General features: G+C 39.4%; 1 protein-coding gene across 1 annotated transcript in view; it reads left to right on the top strand.

Moving 5' to 3' along the window:
• The window catches only part of WASHC5 (WASH complex subunit 5), a 71429-nt gene that overhangs the window by 32722 nt on the left and 16500 nt on the right, over positions 1 to 22207 (top strand). The window contains exons 11-23 of the mRNA XM_008001518.3: positions 3004 to 3133; positions 5441 to 5553; positions 6631 to 6797; positions 6877 to 6952; positions 8841 to 8951; positions 9697 to 9837; positions 10884 to 10964; positions 15616 to 15717; positions 17167 to 17346; positions 19056 to 19180; positions 20417 to 20579; positions 21018 to 21120; positions 21209 to 21288. Of these exons, the coding sequence (XP_007999709.1) occupies positions 3004 to 3133; positions 5441 to 5553; positions 6631 to 6797; positions 6877 to 6952; positions 8841 to 8951; positions 9697 to 9837; positions 10884 to 10964; positions 15616 to 15717; positions 17167 to 17346; positions 19056 to 19180; positions 20417 to 20579; positions 21018 to 21120; positions 21209 to 21288 (1572 nt within the window). The remainder of the gene's footprint in view (positions 1 to 3003; positions 3134 to 5440; positions 5554 to 6630; positions 6798 to 6876; positions 6953 to 8840; positions 8952 to 9696; positions 9838 to 10883; positions 10965 to 15615; positions 15718 to 17166; positions 17347 to 19055; positions 19181 to 20416; positions 20580 to 21017; positions 21121 to 21208; positions 21289 to 22207) is intronic.

Genomic DNA, 22207 nt, shown 5'->3' with positions numbered 1-22207 from the left:
AGGTAGTCAGGAGTCAGCTCATACTAGGCCTTGCAGGACTTTGGTCTTTATCCTAGGAGCCATGAGAACCACTGAAAAGGAATTAAATAGGGTGGGTGATTAGCATTTGTACAAGGTCATCTTGAGGACTTTAAGGCATCTGAGTTCACTGAAGAAAATAACTGAGGTTAGTCTTACCTCTAAAGAAGCCTATATGGGCATAATAAAAATGATGGGTACCTGGGAATGCCCAGGTTTTAAAACCAGTAACCCTGGGGGCTTGGATCAGGTGGGCCCAGGAACTAGCCCGGACATTTATACCCATTCAGAACAGATCCTCATCTTGCTTCAGTTTGGTTACTAGTGTACTAGATGTTTCTTTATCTTCTAGGACACTACATTCCCCTACTAAGTAGCTCAGAAAAAGTAGATGCTGACTACTAACATAATGATAATGCCCGTGCTGAGTGTTTTCAGTGATTTGTCTGGGTATAATTTTATCAAATCAGATGAATGCTGCTCCTTTTTAATCTGTTAATAATTTTAATGGTTTCCCTCTGAATAGCAAATAGTTATTGAAAAGCTACTCTGTTCTTTGCTAGGTGCTGGAAATGTAAATATGAACAAAGTGTGTCCCTACCATCTAGGAGGTGTCCTGTCAGTATAGTGGGGGAAGAAAGAAAGATTAAGCCAAGGTGAAAAAACAGGAAAGATCCAAGAACAGGAACCAGGTCAAAGCAAAAGTGGCCTTTCAAAGGCAAGTGAAAAAATGCCCACAAGGAAGAAATGCCCAGTCGAGCACCGTGTCTCACGCCTGTAATCCCAGCACTTTGGGAGGCCAAGGCAGGTGGATCACCTGAGGTCAGGAGTTTGAGACTAGTCTGGCCAACATAGCGAAACCCCATCTCTACTAAAAATACACAAATTAGCTGGGCTCAATAGCATGTGCCTGTATTCCAAGCTCCTCAGGAGGCTGAGGCAGGAGAATCACTTGAACCCGCAGGCAGAGGTTGCAGTGAGCCGAGATCATGCCACTGCACTCCAACCTGGGCAACAGAGCATGACTCTGTCTCAAAAAAAAAAAAAAAAAAAAAAGAAAGAAAGGCTCTCAGACCAGTTGGAATTATGAACTGGAGCCCCAGGGACCCAAGAGTTCTATAGATAATATGTAGTTCAGCATTGTTGAGTGGAAATCAGGACAGACCTCGGCTATCTGACTGACCAAGCCTATATTTCTAATGATAAGTCTGTTCTCTGGAATCTATTGAAACAGAATGGACAGCTTCCTTCTGTCTATCCTGGTAGACAGGAAACAAGACAGCATAAAGGAGTACCAACTCATGAGAGGTCTTCAGGAAAGCTCTGGTAAAAAAGAAAAAAAAATACCCAATACAAATTGCTCAAAGAAATGACATATTTGAATTTCTGACATTTCAGCTTGGTTCTTTAACCTGTGCTTCCTCTCTCCTACTTCCCATCCTGCACTGTTTATAGAATCACTTTCTGAGTATGCTATAGACACAGTAATTGGACCTGTGTTTCTTCTAATCTTTATATGACAGCGCATTTCCTAATTCAGGGACCATCCCTTATCCCAAATTCCATCCTGCAAGATGTGAAACCTGTGAGTTCATGTGAATGCGTGTTTGAAGGGCTTGATGCCATGTAGTCTCTTACGAAGGCCTCAGAGTGCTCTTATGTTGTTACTTTGCCATTGTCAAATGGCATTGATTGATCCGAGGGACTCAGAAAGTTAGGGTAGACTCTATAAATAATTTCATTATTCCTCATCCTCTCCCTCATCATTTTGTCAATTAGTCATTCTGTCCAGATCACTAAGATTCTTCCTCTACAGGCCCTGCAAAATTCCACAGAGCCCTGATTCTCTACCTGCAGATGGAGTCTCCCTATCCCATTACTCGGCTTTTCAAGATTCATTATGTTGCTGGCAAGTGAGGAATTTCTTAAGTGAGAAATCAGTGTTCATGCCTGTTTACCTCCTAAGAACCCAGTGTAAAAAACCATCCACCCTTGTCTGAGATGGCCTGTCCTTTAGTGAGAAATAAGTATGTTTTTTAAGTTTGTTTCAGGAAAAAAAAAAAAAAAAAAAAACCCCTGAGTTACACCTTTTTCTTCTCTGCCCAAGACTTTGTAGAATTTAAATTTTATGAAGGAGTGAATTAATAAACAGAATTAAGGTGGTTGAATGGCTCATACCTATAATCCCAACAGTGTGCGAAGACCGAGGAGTGAGGATCACTTGAGACCGAGAGTTTGAGACACTAGCCTGGGCAACATAGCAAGACCCCCATCTCTGCAAAAAAATAATAAAGTTAACCAGGCATAGTGGTGCATGCCCATAGCCCTAGCTATTTGAGAGGCTGAGGCAGGAGGGTCACTTGAACCCAGAAGTTCAGGGTTGTAGTGAGCCATGATCACCCCACTGCACTCTAGCCTGGGCAACAGAGTGAGATCCTGTCTCTAAAAAATAAATAAATAAAAATAAACATAATTACTTGTATAATAATAAAAATAAACAAACTTGTATAATAAAACAAAGAACTTTTGTAGTTAATTTAGTTCATTCCCCAGTCATCAGAGAAGATAATACAGAGTATCCCTGACTGTTTAAATTACAGTTGCAGACATTGTTGCCTAGAAAGAACCATAGAGCAGTGGTCACAAATTTAATCTCACATTAAAAATGCTGATTTCCAGCCCTATTCAAGACCACCTGAACCAAATCTTTAGGGGTGGGCCTTGGGAATTTGAAAACTTTAAAGCCCTCCTCCTGGTGGTGCTGATGTACAGTTGGTATGAGAACTACTGTTTTGGGGGTGGTCTGGGTTTGTCCTTGAATTTCTACAAAGTATCAATGCCTAAGGAGATGGCATCAGGGTCACTGTTAATTTACAGTGTAACTTCTTATTTAAAATTTAAATTGGGTTTCCTCAAGCTCTCGTCATAAACTGCCTAGTCTGGATTTTCTCTTAAGTAAGTAAATCTTTTCTGTCACTTCAACAGATGTTCAAGCAAATGCTTTCAGAAAAGCAAACCAAATGGGAGCATTACAAGAAAGAGGGTTCGGAGCGGATGACTGAGCTTGCTGATGTCTTTTCAGGAGTGAAACCCCTAACCAGAGTGGAGAAAAATGGTAATTGCTGAAGAGGAAATACTGGTGTGTTTGGAATGTATGCACAGGTTATTTGAAACCTTGGAAACTGGCAGGTTAAAAAGGCTTTATGTTCTCATTATTGCATCCTATGATATTCCCTCTTTAGTGTTGCTAATAAAGATCTGAAGGTTAGTTCTGGCTGCGTCTAGCTTTCTGCTCTCTTGGGCAATGTTCATATCCATTCTAGAGTTCAGGTTTTGTATCTTATCTTTGAAACGCGAGGTTAGGCTAAACCAGGGGTTTTGGTAACTCCAGTTCATAGACAAGGGTTTAGAGAGTCACAGTTGGCCTTCACCTCCATGGTATGCAGAACTAATGTGTCAGTTTATGTGATTTGGGGAAAGGGGGGAAAGGATCTATAACTCTCATGATCTTCTCAAGAAGGATACATCATCCAAGAATGTTAGTAATCTACCAGCATAGATGATAGCTAAAATTCTTCTGGTCTTGCTTGATTCTTGTTCACCAGTGCACCTGGTATCTAGTAGCAGAAGAAGGTACTGCAGACTAGTTTTGAAAAAACACAAACTCAGATTTTACTTTAATGATTTTGATCCTACTACTTCTAGGAAATTTTATTTATAGGAAAGTTCTGGCACCATTTCAAATTTTTATACATAAGAAATTTCTAACTGCTCCCAAAAAACCATTCTGAATTTTATGGCAACAATTTTTTTAATGGTTAATTTTGTTTTAACTATCCGATCGATTTCTGATGAAGTTAATTATACCATAGAATTGCTTAGTAGTGTAGCTTCTTATTTAAAAACTATTATTTTTAATCAGTATGAGCTTGTGATTACTGTATTTTGGCTTTTATTTCTTTGATGCTGAGTGGTTGGGCAAAAATATATTTCCAAATTGTATTATTGTTCCTATAGGGAAAAGTCAGCCAACATATAATGATGTGATATAAACTAGAAACATGTTTTGCAGGTCACTATATTGTTATATGAAATCTGAAGTCTAGAATGAATATTATGGTTATCATATTGTGATCTGCAAAACAATCACGTGTAACAATCTGACCCCATTAGCTGCCTAGAATCAGTGCATTAATCTCTGTGATAGTTTCTTTTAGGCCCTTAAAAATGCCAACTTTGTTTCCGAGATGAAATAACAATTTTACATGTTTTTTCTGGCTGTATAGTTTATTACAACTTAGGACATACTTTCATAATTTTTTCTCACAACCCTGTAGGATACGCATCTTAATCCTTATTTCATATATATAAGGAAACTGAGGCTTAAGCATGGAACCATTTGCTGAAGGTACAAAGGTGAAGAGCCTGGGTCTTGCTCATCTCAGACCCCAAATTTCATGCTCTTCCTACTACTCCATCGCTGTCCCTCAGCCCTAAAAAAATCTTCAAAATTATGAGTGTTCGTCATGCTAATTCTTGAAATAACTTAGATCATAAGTAAGTAAGGCCTTTTAATAATGTGGAACCACCCCATTGATAAACAAAAATTTTAGGGGATCAACTTGGTGAGGTAAATAGAGTTTTTGGACTTGGACAGACAATTGTAAGTCCTGGCTCCGCCATTTAGCGTCACCCTGCATAACATTCTCAGTTTCTCTGAGCATCAGCCTCTTTATCTGGGAAATGGCTAACACATTCCACCTCCCTATATTGCTGTGAAGATTAAATACTTAGAACTTTGCCTGACACACTGAGGGTACTCAGAGCATGTGGACACCCTTCTCTTTCTCTACTGTATGAAATGTCTGCCGGTTCAGAAGTGCAAATGGCACCCCCTGCATTGTTCAGACGTCCCTGTGACTCACCAGTCACACCTTACACTTCTGTCATATTGGTCTCTTCTTTGCCCTCCACGATATGCTCTTGTCATTCTTGCCCTGAAGCCTCTGCCTGTGTCTGCCTTTCATCTGGATACAATACCCTTCATCTCTCCGATGATCCGGATCTTTACCTTTCCTCGCTTCGCCAGAAAACTCTCCCTGGTAACTAGGGACATCCTTCAGTTCCCTTCCAACTCTTCTGCACTGTCACTACCACCTCTACACTTACCATTTATATAACATGTACTTGAGCCTTTAGTATTTGTCTGCCAAGTGTTATAGACTAAGCTATTTATGTAGAAAGTTTATTCTACTATGTTGCATGCTCCAGGCATTTTTGTCATTTGGAAAATTCCTAGTGTTAGGCCCATGGTAAAAGCGCTGAGGAACTGAATTTGTAAAAGATTATTTAGTTAAATTCAAAGCCACAGCTACAGGAATTCGAGGATTTCAGTAGTCTTTTCTTATTTCTGTATTACTAGAAAACCTTCAAGCTTGGTTCAGAGAGATCTCAAAACAAATATTGTCTTTAAATTATGATGATTCTACTGCTGCGGGCAGAAAAACTGTGCAACTGATACAAGCTTTGGAGGAGGTAAGGAAAGGCTTTTTAAGTGAAGTTTCTTGGATCGTGAATCACACCTTATGACCCACCCAGCAGTCTGTTCCTGTAAATATATCTGAGAGACTATTTCATCAGAAGTAAAAGCAATGTGAATTAATATGTTTCCTGTAACAGATAGTGTCCTAAATTTGGAGAAATAAATGACTAGTATGAAGAGAATGGTAGCAAAAATTACAATATTTTAACTTGAGGAAACATGTACTCTTAGAAACATAATTATAAAAATAACATAGAAGCATTGGGCAAATTGTGATAAGGAGGTAAAAGCAAAAACAAAATTGCATGGGTATACCATTTTTAGAGTTGTAAAAAAGTGTGTGCCTTGGGGAAAAAAACCAGAAAGGAATACATAAAAAAACAAAAATAATTATATAATGATCATATGCTTGTAAGCGGTGTATTTTCTTTTCTGAAAAAATAGTTTATTGTTTTTCTTTCAACTCAAAAATGATTGTACGAAAAAAATTATACCTCACCACTCTTAAATTTTAATTGTGTATTTAACTAGATTTAAAATGATAACTAAAAGCAGCAGAAAAATAACCATAAACTCTTTTTATTTTTTTTTTTGAGATTCAATCTAGTTCTGTCACCCAGGCTGGAGTGCAGTGGCGCCATCTCAGCTCACTGCAACCTCCACCTCCTGGGTTCCAGCGATTCTCTTGCCTCAGCTTCCCGGGTAGCTGGGACTATAGGCGCCTGCCACCACGCCCAGCTAATTTTGTATTTTTAGTAGAGATGGGGTTTCACCATGTTAACCAGGCTGGTCTCGAACTCCTGACCTCAGGTGATCCACCTGCCTCGGCCTCCCAGAGTGCTGGGATTACAGGCGTGAGCCACTGCACCCGGCCAACTCTGTTATTCAAAACATCATTTTTACTCATAATCTATAACCCTATCTAATTGGTATGATTATATATTTTTAGAGTTATAATTAATACTGAAATCGTCAGAAGTAGTGTGCTTTAGTTGAAGTGTTTTCAAGAACAAATGAGCACCATAGAGTCCATTCAGGATTTTTAAATTAAGTGTATTTCTGTAACACAGGTTCAAGAATTCCACCAGTTGGAATCCAATCTGCAAGTATGTCAGTTTCTTGCCGATACTCGAAAGTTTCTTCATCAAATGATTAGAACCATTAACATTAAAGAGGAGGTTCTGATCACGATGCAGATCGTTGGGGACCTTTCTTTTGCTTGGCAGTTGATTGACAGGTAATGTAGGCAGTGCTGACATTTGCTGTAGATGAAAGGCCCTGGGAACATCTTCTTCCCATCTCTCTTCTTTTTACAGTTTCACATCCATCATGCAAGAAAGCATAAGGGTAAATCCATCCATGGTTACTAAACTCAGAGCTACCTTCCTAAAGGTAAGCAAAACACAGTGAGATTCTCTGTTACTGGGAAAGAGTTGGCCTTCATTCATACCTCATTCATTAATTCAGCCCAAGATTTTATCCTTTTAGGAAGGTAAATAATTTCAATATTTTTATAGACTGAAATTGTTAGCAGTTTTTCCATGAGATCATAGTTTCAAAGATGCCAGAAACATTTAAAGTTTTAATTAATATAAGTTGGAATATCTTCAGGAATACTATTTTATAAGTTGGAATATCTTCAAGAATGCTATTTTTAAGTGAAGAGTAGATTTTTTTTTTTTAAGTTTTATCTGTGTACTAAAAATGTGAGTCTTTTGTGTCCTTTATTCCCTAGGCGTGAATTAAGTCCTTTCCCTTATTCATTCAAAAAATTACTGAGCCTCTGCTACAAACTAGTATTAAGATCTACAATAACAGGGAATACTGGTGAAAAATAGGCGCAGCCCGTGCTCTCATAGTAATTTCAGTTCGTGGTAAATGAACAAAGAATCTACTCAGTGTCTTCTTTTATTTATTTTATTTATTTATTTATTTATTTATTTATTTATTTAGAGATGGAATCTTGCTTTGTTTCCCAGGCGGGAGTGCAGCTCTGCCTACCAGGTTCAAGCAATTCTCGTGCCTCAGCCTCCCAAGTAGTTGAAATTATAGGCGTTCGCCACCATATCCAGCTAATTTTTACTATTTTTAGTAGAGATGGGGTTTCACCATGTTGGCCAGGCTGGTCTTGAATTCCTAACCTCAAATATTCCTCCTGCCTTGGCCTCCCAAAGTGCTGGGATTACAGGTGTGAACCACCAAGCCCAGTCTACTCAATGTCTTCTGACAGAGCTACCATGTACCATATATATCAATTCTGAGATGCACCATTTTTTGGGAGGTGGGGGTGAGAGGGATGGGGTTTTACTGTGTTGCGCAGGCTGTATCTCAAACTCCCAGGCTCAAGCGATCCTCCTGCCTTAGCCTCCCAAGTAGCTTGCATTATAGGCGTGCACCATGCGCCTGGCTACTACAACTTTTTTCATGTTTTAACATTCCTGTAACTGGGGATAGGTTTTATCGTTGATGGCATATCATAGTTTAGTTGTCAGCATTTAATTTTTTTCTGAGTGACATATAAAATAATAGCACTTCTTTTTTTTTTTTTTTTGAGACAGAGTCTCGCTCAGTCGCCCAGGCTGGAGTGCAGTGGCGCCATCTCGACTCAGCCTCCCCAGTAGCTGGGACTATAGGCGCCTGCCACCACACCCGGCTAATTTTTTTGTCTTTTTTAGTAGAGACGGGGTTTCACCGTGTTCGCCAGGATGGTCTCAATCTCCTGACCTCGTGATCCACCTGCCTCTGCCTCCCAAAGTGTTGGGATTACAGGCGTGAGCCACCGCGCCCGGCCAATAGTGGCACTTCTTACACTTGACGGCATATTAGATTGGACGGATTCAGTAGTGCGTCAGTCAGGATGTCTTGATTTCCACACAGGAGTAGCTATCTTCTGTGGCACGGTGGCTCTCAAACTTGAGCATGCATCAGAATCACCTGCGGGGCTGGTTGTAACACAGATTGCTGGGCCCCACCCCCAGGGTGTCCGACTAAGTCAGTGTGGAGTGGCCCCCAATAATTTGCGTGTCTAACAAGTTCCCAGGTCATGCTGAAGCTAGCGGTCCAGGGAGCACAGTTTAAGAACCACTGCTATTACAGTTAACTAGGGTTTTTCAAAAACTGTATTGTCAGTAACTATTAGTGATACTGATGAGACTCAGTGGTTGTTGCCCTCTGTTGGGTAAAACCCAAATGTTTTGTTGTACGTTACATTTTCTGGAAAAGAAGATTTCTAGGACTCTTTTTGAAACAGAGAAACAGATATGCCTTATTTTTCTTCCAGCTTGCCTCTGCCCTGGATCTGCCCCTTCTTCGTATTAATCAGGCAAATAGCCCGGATCTGCTCAGCGTGTCGCAGTACTATTCTGGAGAGTTGGTATCCTATGTGAGAAAAGTAAGAAATGCATCAGGGTGATATTTACTCTTACCAGATAACTGCTGTTTTGAATACAAAAATTATGCTTAGGCCCCCAAAAAGTATATCCGTGTCTCTTTCCCTTTTAAAAATCTGATTCCAGAAATTTGTAACACCTAAAAATAAACTTATTGCTACTGTGGATGTACAGATGTTTTTACTTGCCAGGAACTTTTATTTCTGTGTTTTAAATGTTGATGGTATTTACGTCTATTTTATAGATGTAGAAACAGAGATTATAATAGTTTCTTCAAAATCACAGAGCCATATCTGGTAAAAGAGCCAGATCTAGATCCAGCATCTCCCGGTCACAGCCCAATTCAGGTTTTCATGGGAATTTTGATTCTTGTTTTAATAACTTCTGATGGAGCATGAAGCCAGACAGGCCTAAATTCAAAGTTTACTGGTGTCACATACTAGCCGAGTCCTCTATAATGATGTTACTTAACATTTTTGAACCTCGATCTTTTTAAAATCTGTAAAGTGGGAATGATACGGTTTTTTGCTGCATTGTTAGAAGGATTAGCTTTATATTCTGTAAGCAATTAATATTTAAAGGAATGGAGCCCTGTGCCTGTTAGCAGTTATTAAAACAGCTCTTTTACATTTTTCAGCATCCCCCTATATAGACAAATTGCTGTTGTTTACTGCCATCCTAATATTTGTCAGCCAAGAAAAGTAAAACGGATGTTCATTGCGTTTCCTTCTGTCCTTTTCACTGAAGGTTTTGCAGATCATCCCAGAAAGCATGTTTACATCTCTTCTAAAGATCATAAAGCTTCAGACTCACGACATTATTGAAGTGCCTACCCGCCTGGACAAAGACAAGCTGAGGGACTATGCTCAGCTGGGCCCACGATACGAGGTACTGTGTCCTCTGACTTCTGCCTTTTCATATTAAAAACTAAGTCATGAAATATCACAGGCCTGTGTCGCCTGCCGTATTCTGGGGACCACCAGACCAATTCTGACTTGTTTTCTCACATTTGCAATGGTAAACATGTTTTACGATTTTAGTATAATCACACCTTTTATTCTTGACATTTTCCTGGTGTCATTTAAGGTCCTTGTTTGCCTCAGTATTCTCAGGGGAAATGGAGCTTAGCTGGCCACTTTTTTCTAGAACAGTCTTGCTAAAGCAGCCCTTGTTCTCTTTGAACTACATTACCTGACTTTTCATATCATGTTCCTGCTTTTTGAGCAGCTCAAAGTAATCTATATTCCATTAACCATTTCCTGTAGGCGGATTTTAAGCTCACTCAATAATAGTTCAGCAGCCTCAGAGGTTCTTCTCCCCAAACACCTCTGATTTTTTTCTCCCTGGACTTAGAATTTAAAGACATCAAAAGTAAAATCAAGTGAAGATTGAAAATATGATATACAGTGTCAATTTTCCATTCTGACACAAATCCAAGAAATATGTCAGGGACTTAGATTATCAAGCTTGATATTTCCACGTTTATTCTGATTCAGCAATATAGCTAGCACCTGTCTACCCTGTCAATGTCTGCTGGTGTTGCTTGCAAATAATCGGGAGGCTAGGGAAGAGGAGGTTACCTTCGCAGTCTCATAGTCTTTTCTAGCCAGAAGGGCCCATCTAGATCATTGAGTTCTATCCCAAATTTTAGACATGAGGAAATGAAGCCTAAAGGAGAAATGCTTTGTCAAACGTGAAAGAATGAACTGATGTCTTCTGACTCGGTTTCCCAATATGTCTAACAGTGGGCTTTCAGTTATACCATAGAGCCTCATTTCTGTCCAGAACATGTGGACACAGGTGTCCTAAAGCTGCAGGCTCATTTCCTGTTATCTTTGCTCATTCCAGGACTATTAGCCAATGATTTCTGATTTCCCGGAAATGATGGGTCTTTTATCGGAAATATTTTTCATACCTCTTTTTCTTTGTTATAGGTTGCCAAGCTTACTCATGCTATTTCCATTTTTACTGAAGGCATCTTAATGATGAAAACGACTTTGGTTGGCATCATCAAGGTAACAGTTTTGTTAGTCTGTGTGGCCTGGTACCATGACTCTTAGCTGTTTGGATTTTTGTGGTAACTATCATGTGTGCAAAAGGGAGTGACATCATCTTGCTGTTTCACATTCCAGTTTTGGTCTTCATTTTACTCATTTATTTTATTTTAGTTTAGTTTTTTGAGACAGCCTCTCTCTCTCCTCTGTTGCCCAGACTGGAGTGCAGTGGTGCAATCTCAGCTCACTGCAACCTCCACCTCCCGGGTTCAAGTGATTCTCATGCCTCAGCCTCCCACGTGGTTGGTACTACAGGCACGCAACACCACACCCAGCTAATTTTTGTATTTTTAGTAGAGACGAGTTTCACCTTGTTGGCCAGGCTGGTCTCAAACTCCTGACCTCAAGTGATCTATCTGTCTTGGCCTTTCAAAGTGCTGGGATTATAGGTGTGAGCCACGGTGCCCGACCCGTTTTACTCACTTATTGATGGAGGAAGAGAAAGCATTGTAATCTATTTCTCTTAATACTTGAAGGTAGTGGGAATTTCTTTATCTTGTAGTTCTGCGGAAAATGTGTGGTGCTAGTACTGTTTTACCAAAGAGTTGTTTAAATCTAAGAAAAATGTATTTGATTGACTTTTGGGAAAAGCAAAAAAAAAAAAAAAAAAAATTCAATTTCCTTAGGCAAAACTGCTTTCTTCTCTCTCTCTCTTTTCCTTCCTTCATTTTTAGTATTTTTATTTCACACCCCAGGTACAGAGAGCTAAGATAATCATATCCCTCTTTTAACAGACCACTGTCATCACTGGGGCATGCAAGCTCCTCTCATCTTTTGTTTGTTTGGTTTTTTCTTCTCCTGGATCCGTGCTTCCATTTCCATTACCGGTAGCACCAACTTTGTGTGTTCGGTAAATGTTCCTAAATATGCAAGTATTCTTGTTTTTAGCATATGGCATTATTTGATGTGTGCATGTACTTTTGATTTATCTGAACCATATTGTGCTCTAAGTCTCATTCTTTTTCCAACTTCTGTTACTGGTTATTGCTTTTGCAATTTATATTGCTATAGGTCAGATAGTAGGTTACTTTTTACTGCTGCATAGAATTCCACATTTTTCTTAACCATCCAGCTTGGGACAGACACCTATGCCCCCCATTATCACAGCCAATGTCATGATGAACGTCTCTGAGCATATCCCCACTCCAGACCTGTGCAAGAATTCCTCTGAAATCTACATTCTTTTCAAGTGGCTATACACCAATCCATAGTACGAATGCATCATGGTGTATTTACCATTCCACTACTGATGGATGTTGAGATACAAGTGTTCCTTGACTTACAATGGTGTTACATCCCAATAAACTCATCACAAGTTGAAAATATCAGAAGACCATTGGGACTTAACAGCTTACATCTTTGCCAATACTTGATATTATCCACTTTCTAATTTTGCTCTCCCAAGAGGTATAAGGTAGTATCTCATTGCTTTTTTAATTTGGAATGCTGTGGTAAGTAGTGATGAGCCCATTCGTATAGTTTATGGTGCTTTTCTTTATTTTTCTATATATCTGACATCAGTAGAATCTGAACATTCCTAATTGCCATATTAATATTTGCATTATTAAAATCAAAGAAAATAGAGGAAATGAACCTAAATGGAACTTTGGTATGTGTTTTCTGGAAGTATGCTAAAAGAAATACCATTGTAGTTCCTAGAATGTTAATAGAATTTGCTAAACATGGTTTAGGCCTGATCCCAGGTGAATTCAGTTGATGTGCAGAGAACGTACATGCATTTTACTCACTTCTTACGCACAGGATGATAAATCCTAAGACTGCAAAGTGACCACTATAAGAAGGATGTAATAAAACCTAATACAGGTAATTAACAATAATTATCAAAAGAAAGACTCCTTGGTAAAATATTAATCTTTTCCCACAATCTTTCAGATAATAACAGCAGAAGGAATATCCTGCTGACCAACTCCATTCAACCCAGTAGACTATCTCTGCTAGTCTACCAATAGCAACTAAGGGCTTTTAAAAGTAATCCTGTGTCCCTCACTGATCTTTAACCTTAGAGTGTTGAGGTTGTATTTCAAACACTTTAAAAAGTGTAGGTTCAATTTGGTTGATATGACTTAGAACAAGTGAGATACACACAGAGATGTAAGCATTCATTGTTAGAGGCAGCAAAAAAAAAAAAAGAAAAGAAATATACATGGTCTTGAACTTACGATGATTCAGCTTCATGATGATACCCATACTGGTTTTCACTTTCAGTATACTATTCAATAAATTACATGAGATATTCAATACTTTATTATAAAATAGGCTTTGTGTTGAATGATATTGCCCAACTGTAGGCTAATGTAAGTGTCTTAGCACATTTGAGGTAGGGGAAGCTAAGCTATGGTGTTTGGTAGATTAGGTATATTCAGTGCATCCTTGACTTCCGATATTTTCAACTTATAACGAGTTTATTGGAATGTAACTCCATCTTAAGTCAAGGAGCATCTGTAATCTAAACATCCATCAGTAGAGGAATGGTTAAAAAAAATATTCCATGGCGCATTCGTACTGTGGATTGGTCTAGAGTGATTCAAAAAGAATTTACTACTGGAAAATCTCCAAGATGGAAAATGAAAAAAGCAAATTGCAGAAAAACATGTATGTATGTATATGTATGTGTGTGTGTGTGTATATATTTATAGTGTGTGTGATATACATGCATATATCTGTGTGTATATATGTATAATATGTGTGTGATATACTTGCGTGTCTCTGCACATATATATGTATATGATCCCATTTAGATTTTTGAAATTAAATATATGTTTAAGGATGGATATTTTTGCATATGAATGAATAGAGAAAGGTCTGGATGATCCATATGAAAACAGTTACTGTTGTTAACTTCAGGGGAAGGGAATAGAAATGTGTGGAAGGGGCTGTGTGAAGATGGCTTTCTCTCAGCTGTGAACACTTCCACAGATGAGTGAGAATCTGGGAAGGATTAGAAGAGCTGCATGAGATCTTTAGATTCATGAAAGCATTGAACTCTTTCACTAAATCTGTTCTTATAAGGAATATTTACTTGAAAGCTTCATGATACTTCTTTGACTCTGTACTCATTGATTATATCTTTATAATTTATCTTTTTATTGTATAATAAAGCACAGATGCTGAAAACTAAAGAAAGGATAGCCTATTGGGTTATTACAAGGTAAACACCAGTCATTCTGACTACCACTTAAGTCCAGAAATAGGATTTAGCCAGCCCCACTCCTGAAAGCCCCTCATGCACTCTGACCTAATCTCAGGCCTCCTGTATATAGTTTTATTATCCAATGAAACTATATGTCATTAATTTCCAGACTATAGCTTAGACTTGCCCATTTGAAAAACGATGTTATGTCTTTTAAGTCTTTTTTGATCTATAGATTTCTTCTTCTTCTTCTTTTTTTTTTTTTTTTTGAGACGGAGTTTCACTCTTGTTGCCCAGGCTGGAGTGCAATGGTACAATCTCAGCTCACCACAAGCTCCGCCTCCGAGTTCAAGCAATTCTCCTGACTCAGCCTCCCTGCTAGCTGGGACTACAGGCATGTGCCACCACGCCTGGCTAATTTTATATTTTTAATAGAGACAGGGTTTCTCTGTGTTGGTCAGGCTGGTCTCGAACTCCTGACCTCAGGTGATCCATCTGTCTCAGCCTCCGAAAGTGCTGTGATTACAGGAATGAGCCACCGCACCTGGCCCTCCTTTCCTTTCTTTCGCTATAATTCATCTGTTGAAGAACACAGGGCCTTTCACCTTTAGTTGCTCCACAGTCCGGATTTCCCTGACTGAATGATATTGACGTAATTTAATGTGTTTCTCTGGCTTTTGTGTTTTTGCAACTCCCATTGCAGTTGTCTTATTTGAAATTTAAATATAATCAAAACCAGATGGAACCTATTAATTGCCTTTATGACTTTTTAAAATAATGGTTCTTTACAAATTGAAAGTAAAAGAAACAAGTCTCAGAGAATTCAAGGGAGTCTGTAAAAACCATTTGATGTTTTATGGATCTGGTAAGAGACTTTTTTAAGGAATAACAAAAGCTTTTTCATTATAGGTGAAATAATTAGCAAAATAAGCTTGTAGAGTTAGATAGCAGATTTGCTTTCCTATTTTATCTGCCTAATTCCAAGAATGCTGAAAGAAAAGATAATTATTCAATTTACAGAGTGACCCAAACTCAAATCTAAGTTTGTTCATATGGATATAAAGTGCCCAGAAATAAAATCTAAAGGAAGAACATGCATCTGTAAATTCAGTCGTAGGTCCTTCATCCCGCTGCTCCGAAAAGGCACTTTTTACTGTTAATGCATTAATTAGAATGTGAGGCCATTTAAAACTTTCCTTATTCACCATCTTTGAAATGTCATGTTGTAAAATTATCATCATGAACTTTGCTGAAATAAACAGAGTCCTTAAAAGGTGACAGGTTTAACAATTCCATCCAAGCTGTGCAAGATCACAGGAGCAGGAAAGGAAAAAAGTTCACATCATTTAGTGAGGAGGTAGGAAAATGCTCCACTGCAGATTCTGGAGGCCATCTTTCCTCTGGATTTCGTCAGGACTGAATTTTTCATAACTATCATTTAATACTTTGATTGGCACTTAGGTGGATCCAAAGCAGTTGCTGGAAGATGGAATAAGGAAAGAGCTTGTGAAGCGCGTTGCCTTTGCCCTGCACAGGGGACTGATATTCAACCCTCGAGCCAAGGTACCCAGCAACCAGAATGGGCCTGTCCTCTTCTCCGCCCAGCTCGCAGCATGGACTAGAATGCCATTTTTAACCTATCGTGAACAAGACCTTACCTCCTAGCTAATGTATATCAAATATGTGATTTTCAACACAAACAGCTTATGTGCTTTTTATCTTATAATCCATTCATATTATAAATTTATAGTATAAATATGAAATTTAGATTTTATGTTTAAAAGTTCATATTTTTAAAACCAGTGCTTCTTTCTTCCACCTATTGATCCCCATTTCAGAGTTAAACTGATGTTTATGATTCAGAATTACTTCTTATAGTTAAAAGAATTTGCTAACCCTAAAGCAGATAGGAACTTATAAAGGTTGCAATTTTTTTTTTTTGCTTTATCTGCTACGGAATATGGTCATTTTTGTCAGGAGAAAAAAAAAAGGCATGAAATTTCTATTTAGGGCATTTATTATCATAGTAAATTCAATTTAAAATGTTTTAAGTATTCTGAGACTAGATAGATGTGTTAAATGACAGAGAAATCATAGTCTTTCATTTTTTTATTTCTTTATATGAGGCTTCCTTCCCAAATGAATGAAATAATTTCTTTGCTGAATGTCTGACATCAGTTGTCAGTCATCCTAGATAAAGTAGGAAATGAGTATTTCCAAAACTTAAAGTATGTCTGAAACTATGACTCTGATCTGTTAGCTGCTGTACTATTTATTTATTTATTGAGACAAAGTCTTGCTCTATATTTATTTATTTATTGAGACAAAGTCTTGCTCTATATTTATTTATTTATTGAGACAAAGTCTTGCTATGTCTCCCAGGCTGGAGTGCATTGGCACGATCTCGATTCACTGCAACCTCCGCCTCCTGGGTTCAAGCGATTCTTGTGCCTCAGCCTCCCGAGTAGCTGGGATTATAGGCACCTACCATCATACCTGGCTAATTTTTGTATTTTTGATAGGGTTTCACCATGTTGGCCAGGCTGGTCTTGAACTCCTGACCTCAAGTGATCCACCCATCTCAGCCTCCCAAAGTGCAGAGATTACAGACATGAGCCCAGCCTATTTTTTTTTTTTTTTTTAAGATTAAGTCTTGCTCTGTCGCCCAGGGTGGAGTGCAGTGGCGCAGTCTCAGCTCACTACAGCCTCCGCCTCCCAGGTAAGCAATTCCCCTGCCTCAGCCTCCCAAGTAGCTGGGATTACAGGTGCGCACCACACCTGGCTAATTTTTATATTTTTTTAGTAGAGTCAGGGTTTCGCCACGTTGGCCAGGCTGGTCTTGAACTCCTGACCTCAGGTGATCTCCCTGCCTCAGCCTCCCAAAGTGCTGGGGTTACAGGCGGGAGCCACTGCACCTGGCCTGCTATACTATTTAAGGTCTAATTAGATATTAGAATTAATAGTTGACAATCTACTCCAGTGTAAGAGCCTTATGTTTCCCCTTTTCCACAGCCAAGTGAACTGATGCCCAAGCTGAAAGAGTTGGGAGCAACCATGGATGGATTCCATCGTTCTTTTGAATACATACAGGACTATGTCAACATTTATGGTCTGAAGATTTGGCAGGAAGAGGTATCTCGTATTATAAATTACAATGTGGAGCAAGAGTGTAATAACTTCCTAAGAACGAAGGTATCTAATAAATTTTAAAATTCTTGACAATATTTGTTATTTCTCATGTTTAGAGTACACATCCCAAACCTCAGAAATGTCAACAAGAACGTTTATTTATTTACTAACACTCTGTAAACACTAGATAGTCTCAGTACCTTCAGAGTACATTCAGGAGCCAGGAGGGTTGCAGAAAAGTGGACATGGCCCGTGACCTCTGGGAGCTCACTGTCCTAAGAAGGCAGACATCTTTAAATGGCTACAGAATGAAGCTGTTTGTTGTTAATTGTTATAACCCAAGTGATTGACAGTTCAAAAGACTTTTAGGACTCCTTTGTTTGGGTTCGGCAGGGTGCATACCAAGGAGTGGAATTACTGGGACCTATAATGGGTAGTTCTATGCTTATCTTATTGAGGAACTACCAAACTGTGTTCCACAATAACGGCACCATTTTACATGCCCAACAGCAGTGTACGAGGGTTCCAGTTTCTCCATCTCCTAGCCAACACTTGTTATTTTCAATTTTTAAGATTACAGTCACCCTAGTGCACATGAAGGTATCTCATCATGGTTTTGATTTGCATTTCTCTAATGGCCAATGATGTTGAACAGCTTATTGGCCATTTGTATGTCCTCTTTGGAAAAATATGTATAAAAGTCCTTTGCCCATTTCTTTAATTGGGTAATAAAAGAATACCAAATGCTTAAGTGCCAAAACTGAGAAGTTGATTTTAGTAAGTAGTTAACAAGGAGCCACTCTGCAAGTTTTTATGTGGGAACTGACATGATTTAGGTGACATTTTCAAAAGTTTAAGTCTATTCCAGCCTTATGACATTTTAGATTTTTATATTACATGGATGCATGTCAACTCATAAGACAGAAAGCCGAAAGTTCCCATGCCTCATCTTAGTTCTCGCTTCTTCTTTGTCACTTCACCTTTTCACAAATGTTTCTTTGTTTTTTATGAATGTTATATGTGGTATTTCTGGGGGACTATCATTAATGCAGTTTTAGAAGTTTCCTCTTCAAAACCGAGGAAAAGGCCAGGTACAGTAGCTCATGCCTGTAGTCCCAGCTACTTGGAGGCTCAGGCCAGAGGACTGCTTGAACCCAGGAGGTTGAGACTGCAGCAAGCTGTGATCACACCATGGCACTCCAGCCTGGGCAGCAGAGCAAGATCCTGTCTCTAAAATAAAAAACCAAGTCAGGCACAGTGGCTCACACCTGTAATCCCAGTGCTTTGAAAGGCCGAGGCAGGTGGATCACCTGAGGTCAAGAGTTAGAGACCAGCCCGTCTCTACTAAAAACACAAAAATTAGCCAGACCTGGTGGCACATGCCTATAATCCCAGCACTTTGGGAGGCCGAGGTGGGAGGAACACTTGAGATCAGGAGTTCGAGACTAGCCTAGCCAACATGGTGAAACCCCATCTCTACTAAAAATACAAAAATTAGCCGGGCGTGGTGGCATGCGCCGGTAATCCCAGCTACTCAGGAGACTGAGGCAAAAGAATTGCTTGCACCCAGGAGGTAGAGGTTGCAGTGAGCCGAGATCACGCCACTGCATTCCAGCCTAGGGGACAGAGCAAGACTCAATCTTAAAAAAAAAAACCAAAGAACCTTTATTGTCTCTCTTTATGCAATATTGTATTTGTAAAATTATGTGGAAAAGAGATAACTAGATTATCTTATCAAAGGTGTACTAAATATTGATGGTTTTGTTTTCTAGATTCAAGATTGGCAAAGCATGTACCAGTCCACTCATATTCCAATACCCAAGTTTACCCCTGTGGATGAGTCTGTAACGTTTATTGGTCGACTCTGCAGAGAAATCCTGCGGATCACAGACCCAAAGTAGGTGTACGTGAATTCTACAGAGCCCTGAATACCGTAGGCAGTCTCATCTGCACCTGCGTCCCTGTGGCACAGCCCCTATTCTAATCACGGGGGGCCACTCGTCAACTCATATTCTGACCCTTTAGAGCAAGGGTCCCTAACACCTGCGCTGCGGACTGGTACCAGTCTGTGGCTTGTGAGAAACCAGACCACACAGCAAGAGGTGAGCGATGGGTAAGCAAGCACTACCGCCTGAGCTCCACTTTCTGTCAGATCAGTGGCAGCATTAGAGATTCTCATAGGAGCGTGAACTTTGCGTGTGAGGGATCTAGGTTGCGCGCTCCTTAGAAGAATCTAATCTCTTCTCCCGCCCCGCTGTCTCCACAGAATGATTCTTAGGTCAACACACAAGCACTTTTGATAGTAGCAACTGTTTATTGAATACTCACCTATGCGCTCTTCTAAGCACATTATACACATCCAGTCGTTAACCCATTTACAGCAATCTTATGAGAGAGGCATTATTCTTATTCCCATTTTAAAGATGAAGTAACTGAAGCACAGAAAAGCTTAGTCATTTGCCCAGCATCACACAGTTAATAAATGGCGGACCCAGAATACATTCCAGGCCCTCTGACTCCAGAGCCCAGCTCCTAGGCACTGTACTGTGAAGGGCAGACTGCATAGCTTTGTATACAGCCAATCACTTCTGAGTCTAGAAAGAATCATTTGGAGAGGACCAGAAGATGGCATCTACAAGCTTAAGGAACTAAGAGGAAAAAGCAAATTGCTTTGTCGTCGTAGTCTCAAATGTTAGATAGTGTGTGGAGATTCTAAGTTCTTTTTTTACCAAATGGAAATGACACAAGGCCTTGTTTTGTCTCCAGACTGGAAATTTAAATGAAGGCTGCATAGAGAGACAAGTGGGCTCTGAAGTCTTCCAGCCTGACAGCTGAACCTAACCTTGTCTTCTCAGCATGATTCCAAGTCAGCAGCCTAACTCAATGGAAATAAATGACTGAAACCAATGATACGGCGCAGGGCAGGAAAAGGGGGTCAGACCAAATTTCACCTTCCTGCTCCATTGGGTGGTCACTGGGAAGATGCCTTGGGTGCCTGAATACAGAGTTAGAAAACACAGATCATGTAACTCCTGTTCTTCATATTTGGTGCCACATGTCCTGTTGAGTCCTAACATCTCTTTAAGGATGAATTCTGAGCCGTTCTGGGGTCTTTGCATTATTTTCACTTTAGAATGACATGTCACATAGACCAGCTGAACACTTGGTATGATATGAAAACTCATCAGGAAGTGACCAGCAGCCGCCTCTTCTCAGAAATCCAGACCACCTTGGGGACCTTTGGTCTAAATGGCTTAGACAGGCTTCTGTGCTTTATGATTGTAAAAGAGTTACAGGTGAGCCTTTTGACTTTCATGCCTGTTTTCTGCCACCCTGGGGGAGAGGCAAGAACATATCTTGGGCAGTTTGAACTCACTTAACCTTCCTTCCATGGTTTCTTACACTGACTTTAGGCATATGATACCTACTGGGTAGATAGGAGCTGGAGATAAACTAGAATTTATTTGGCCAGCATAGTACTTTTAGGATTAGACTGTTTTTGTGAGTTTCAACTTGGGAAGATAAGACTTTTTAATCCTTGAAACCGGTGACTTTTCCTAGCAAGGGGTGTTTCTAATAGGAACCTGAAGTTGCTTCTTTTTGCAGTCATCCTATTTAGAGGTTTTGTGTGACTTAGGCCCAGTCTGTGTTCTGCATAGCATTTCAGGTAACTGGAATATTTGCTTGTTTAATTCATTATGTTTGGTTCTTTGACCATGCCTTCTTGTTTTTAGAATTTCCTCAGTATGTTTCAGAAAATTATCCTGAGAGACAGAACTGTTCAGGACACTTTAAAAACCCTCATGAATGCTGTCAGTCCCCTAAAAAGTATTGTAGGTGAGTGTCCTGAAACTAGCCTGAGGGGGGGATGACACAGTAGCCTTTACGAATGTATTAAAGAGGAAATTGTGTTTTAACTTTTCAGCGAATTCAAATAAAATTTATTTTTCCGCCATTGCCAAAACACAGAAGATTTGGACTGCGTATCTCGAGGCTATAATGAAGGTATGTTGTAGGAGAGAGGGTGACAGCCAATACTTACATTTTTTAATTTTTCGTTTTCTTGTAACTTTGTTGCCCAAAGAAAGCTACTCTTCTTTCTTTTGTCATTAAATCAAAAATATTTTAATACTTCAGTTTATCATTTTAAAATTCATTTTGTTTATCTCCCTTTCTGGATCTGTTCTTGACTAGGCTTTTTAGGAGCCTAGCGTTTCCCTTTTGTTCAAGAAAACTGGCTCTTTGTAAAATGCCTTTTGGGTAGAGGTGCTTTTATATATGAAAATGGAACTTTCCCTTGCACAGTAATACTCCCTTCTTACATAACAAAGTTCATTTATACACACCTCATCTGCTCCGTGCTGCTGTTAGAACAGAACATTGTCTCTCTCCCTTCTTGTGTCTGCGTAGATGTTAGGGAGCCAGTTCTTTGGGGCATAAATTATCCTTGTACTATGCATAAAGCACTTTTACTTTGGAAATGAATAAGAAAGACAAATGAAGAGATTAATTTGCTGGATGGAAGTCTACTTTATTTTATAATCCAGCTGCCTACTTTCCTGCCTTTACTCAGCAGCGGGAGCGCCCAGGGACCCCTGTGTCTTCTGCGAGTCTTCTTTCATCCTCTGATAATCTGAGATCATCAACGGCCCATTCTTACACACCCCTTATAACTAGGGCCATTGTCAGTTGCTGTGAGAGACAGAGTAAAATGAAACATGACCGGTCTCCTCAGAAAGCCAGCTCACAATCTAGTAGGAAAGAGTAGACTTCCTGGTGGAAAACTATGATTTGTGGTCAAAAGTATCACATACCATAGAAAAGTCTCGAATTCTAGAATGCTAAGGGAATTTTGAAAAGTTCCATTCTCTGACTCCCAATTATATAAGTTTCTCTTTGAGACAGCACTCATTGATACCTCAGT

Source organism: Chlorocebus sabaeus, chromosome 8 (assembly GCF_047675955.1).
Source record: "Chlorocebus sabaeus isolate Y175 chromosome 8, mChlSab1.0.hap1, whole genome shotgun sequence".
Lineage (NCBI taxonomy): Eukaryota > Metazoa > Chordata > Mammalia > Primates > Cercopithecidae > Chlorocebus > Chlorocebus sabaeus.
This window is presented reverse-complemented; position numbering and strand designations above follow the sequence as displayed.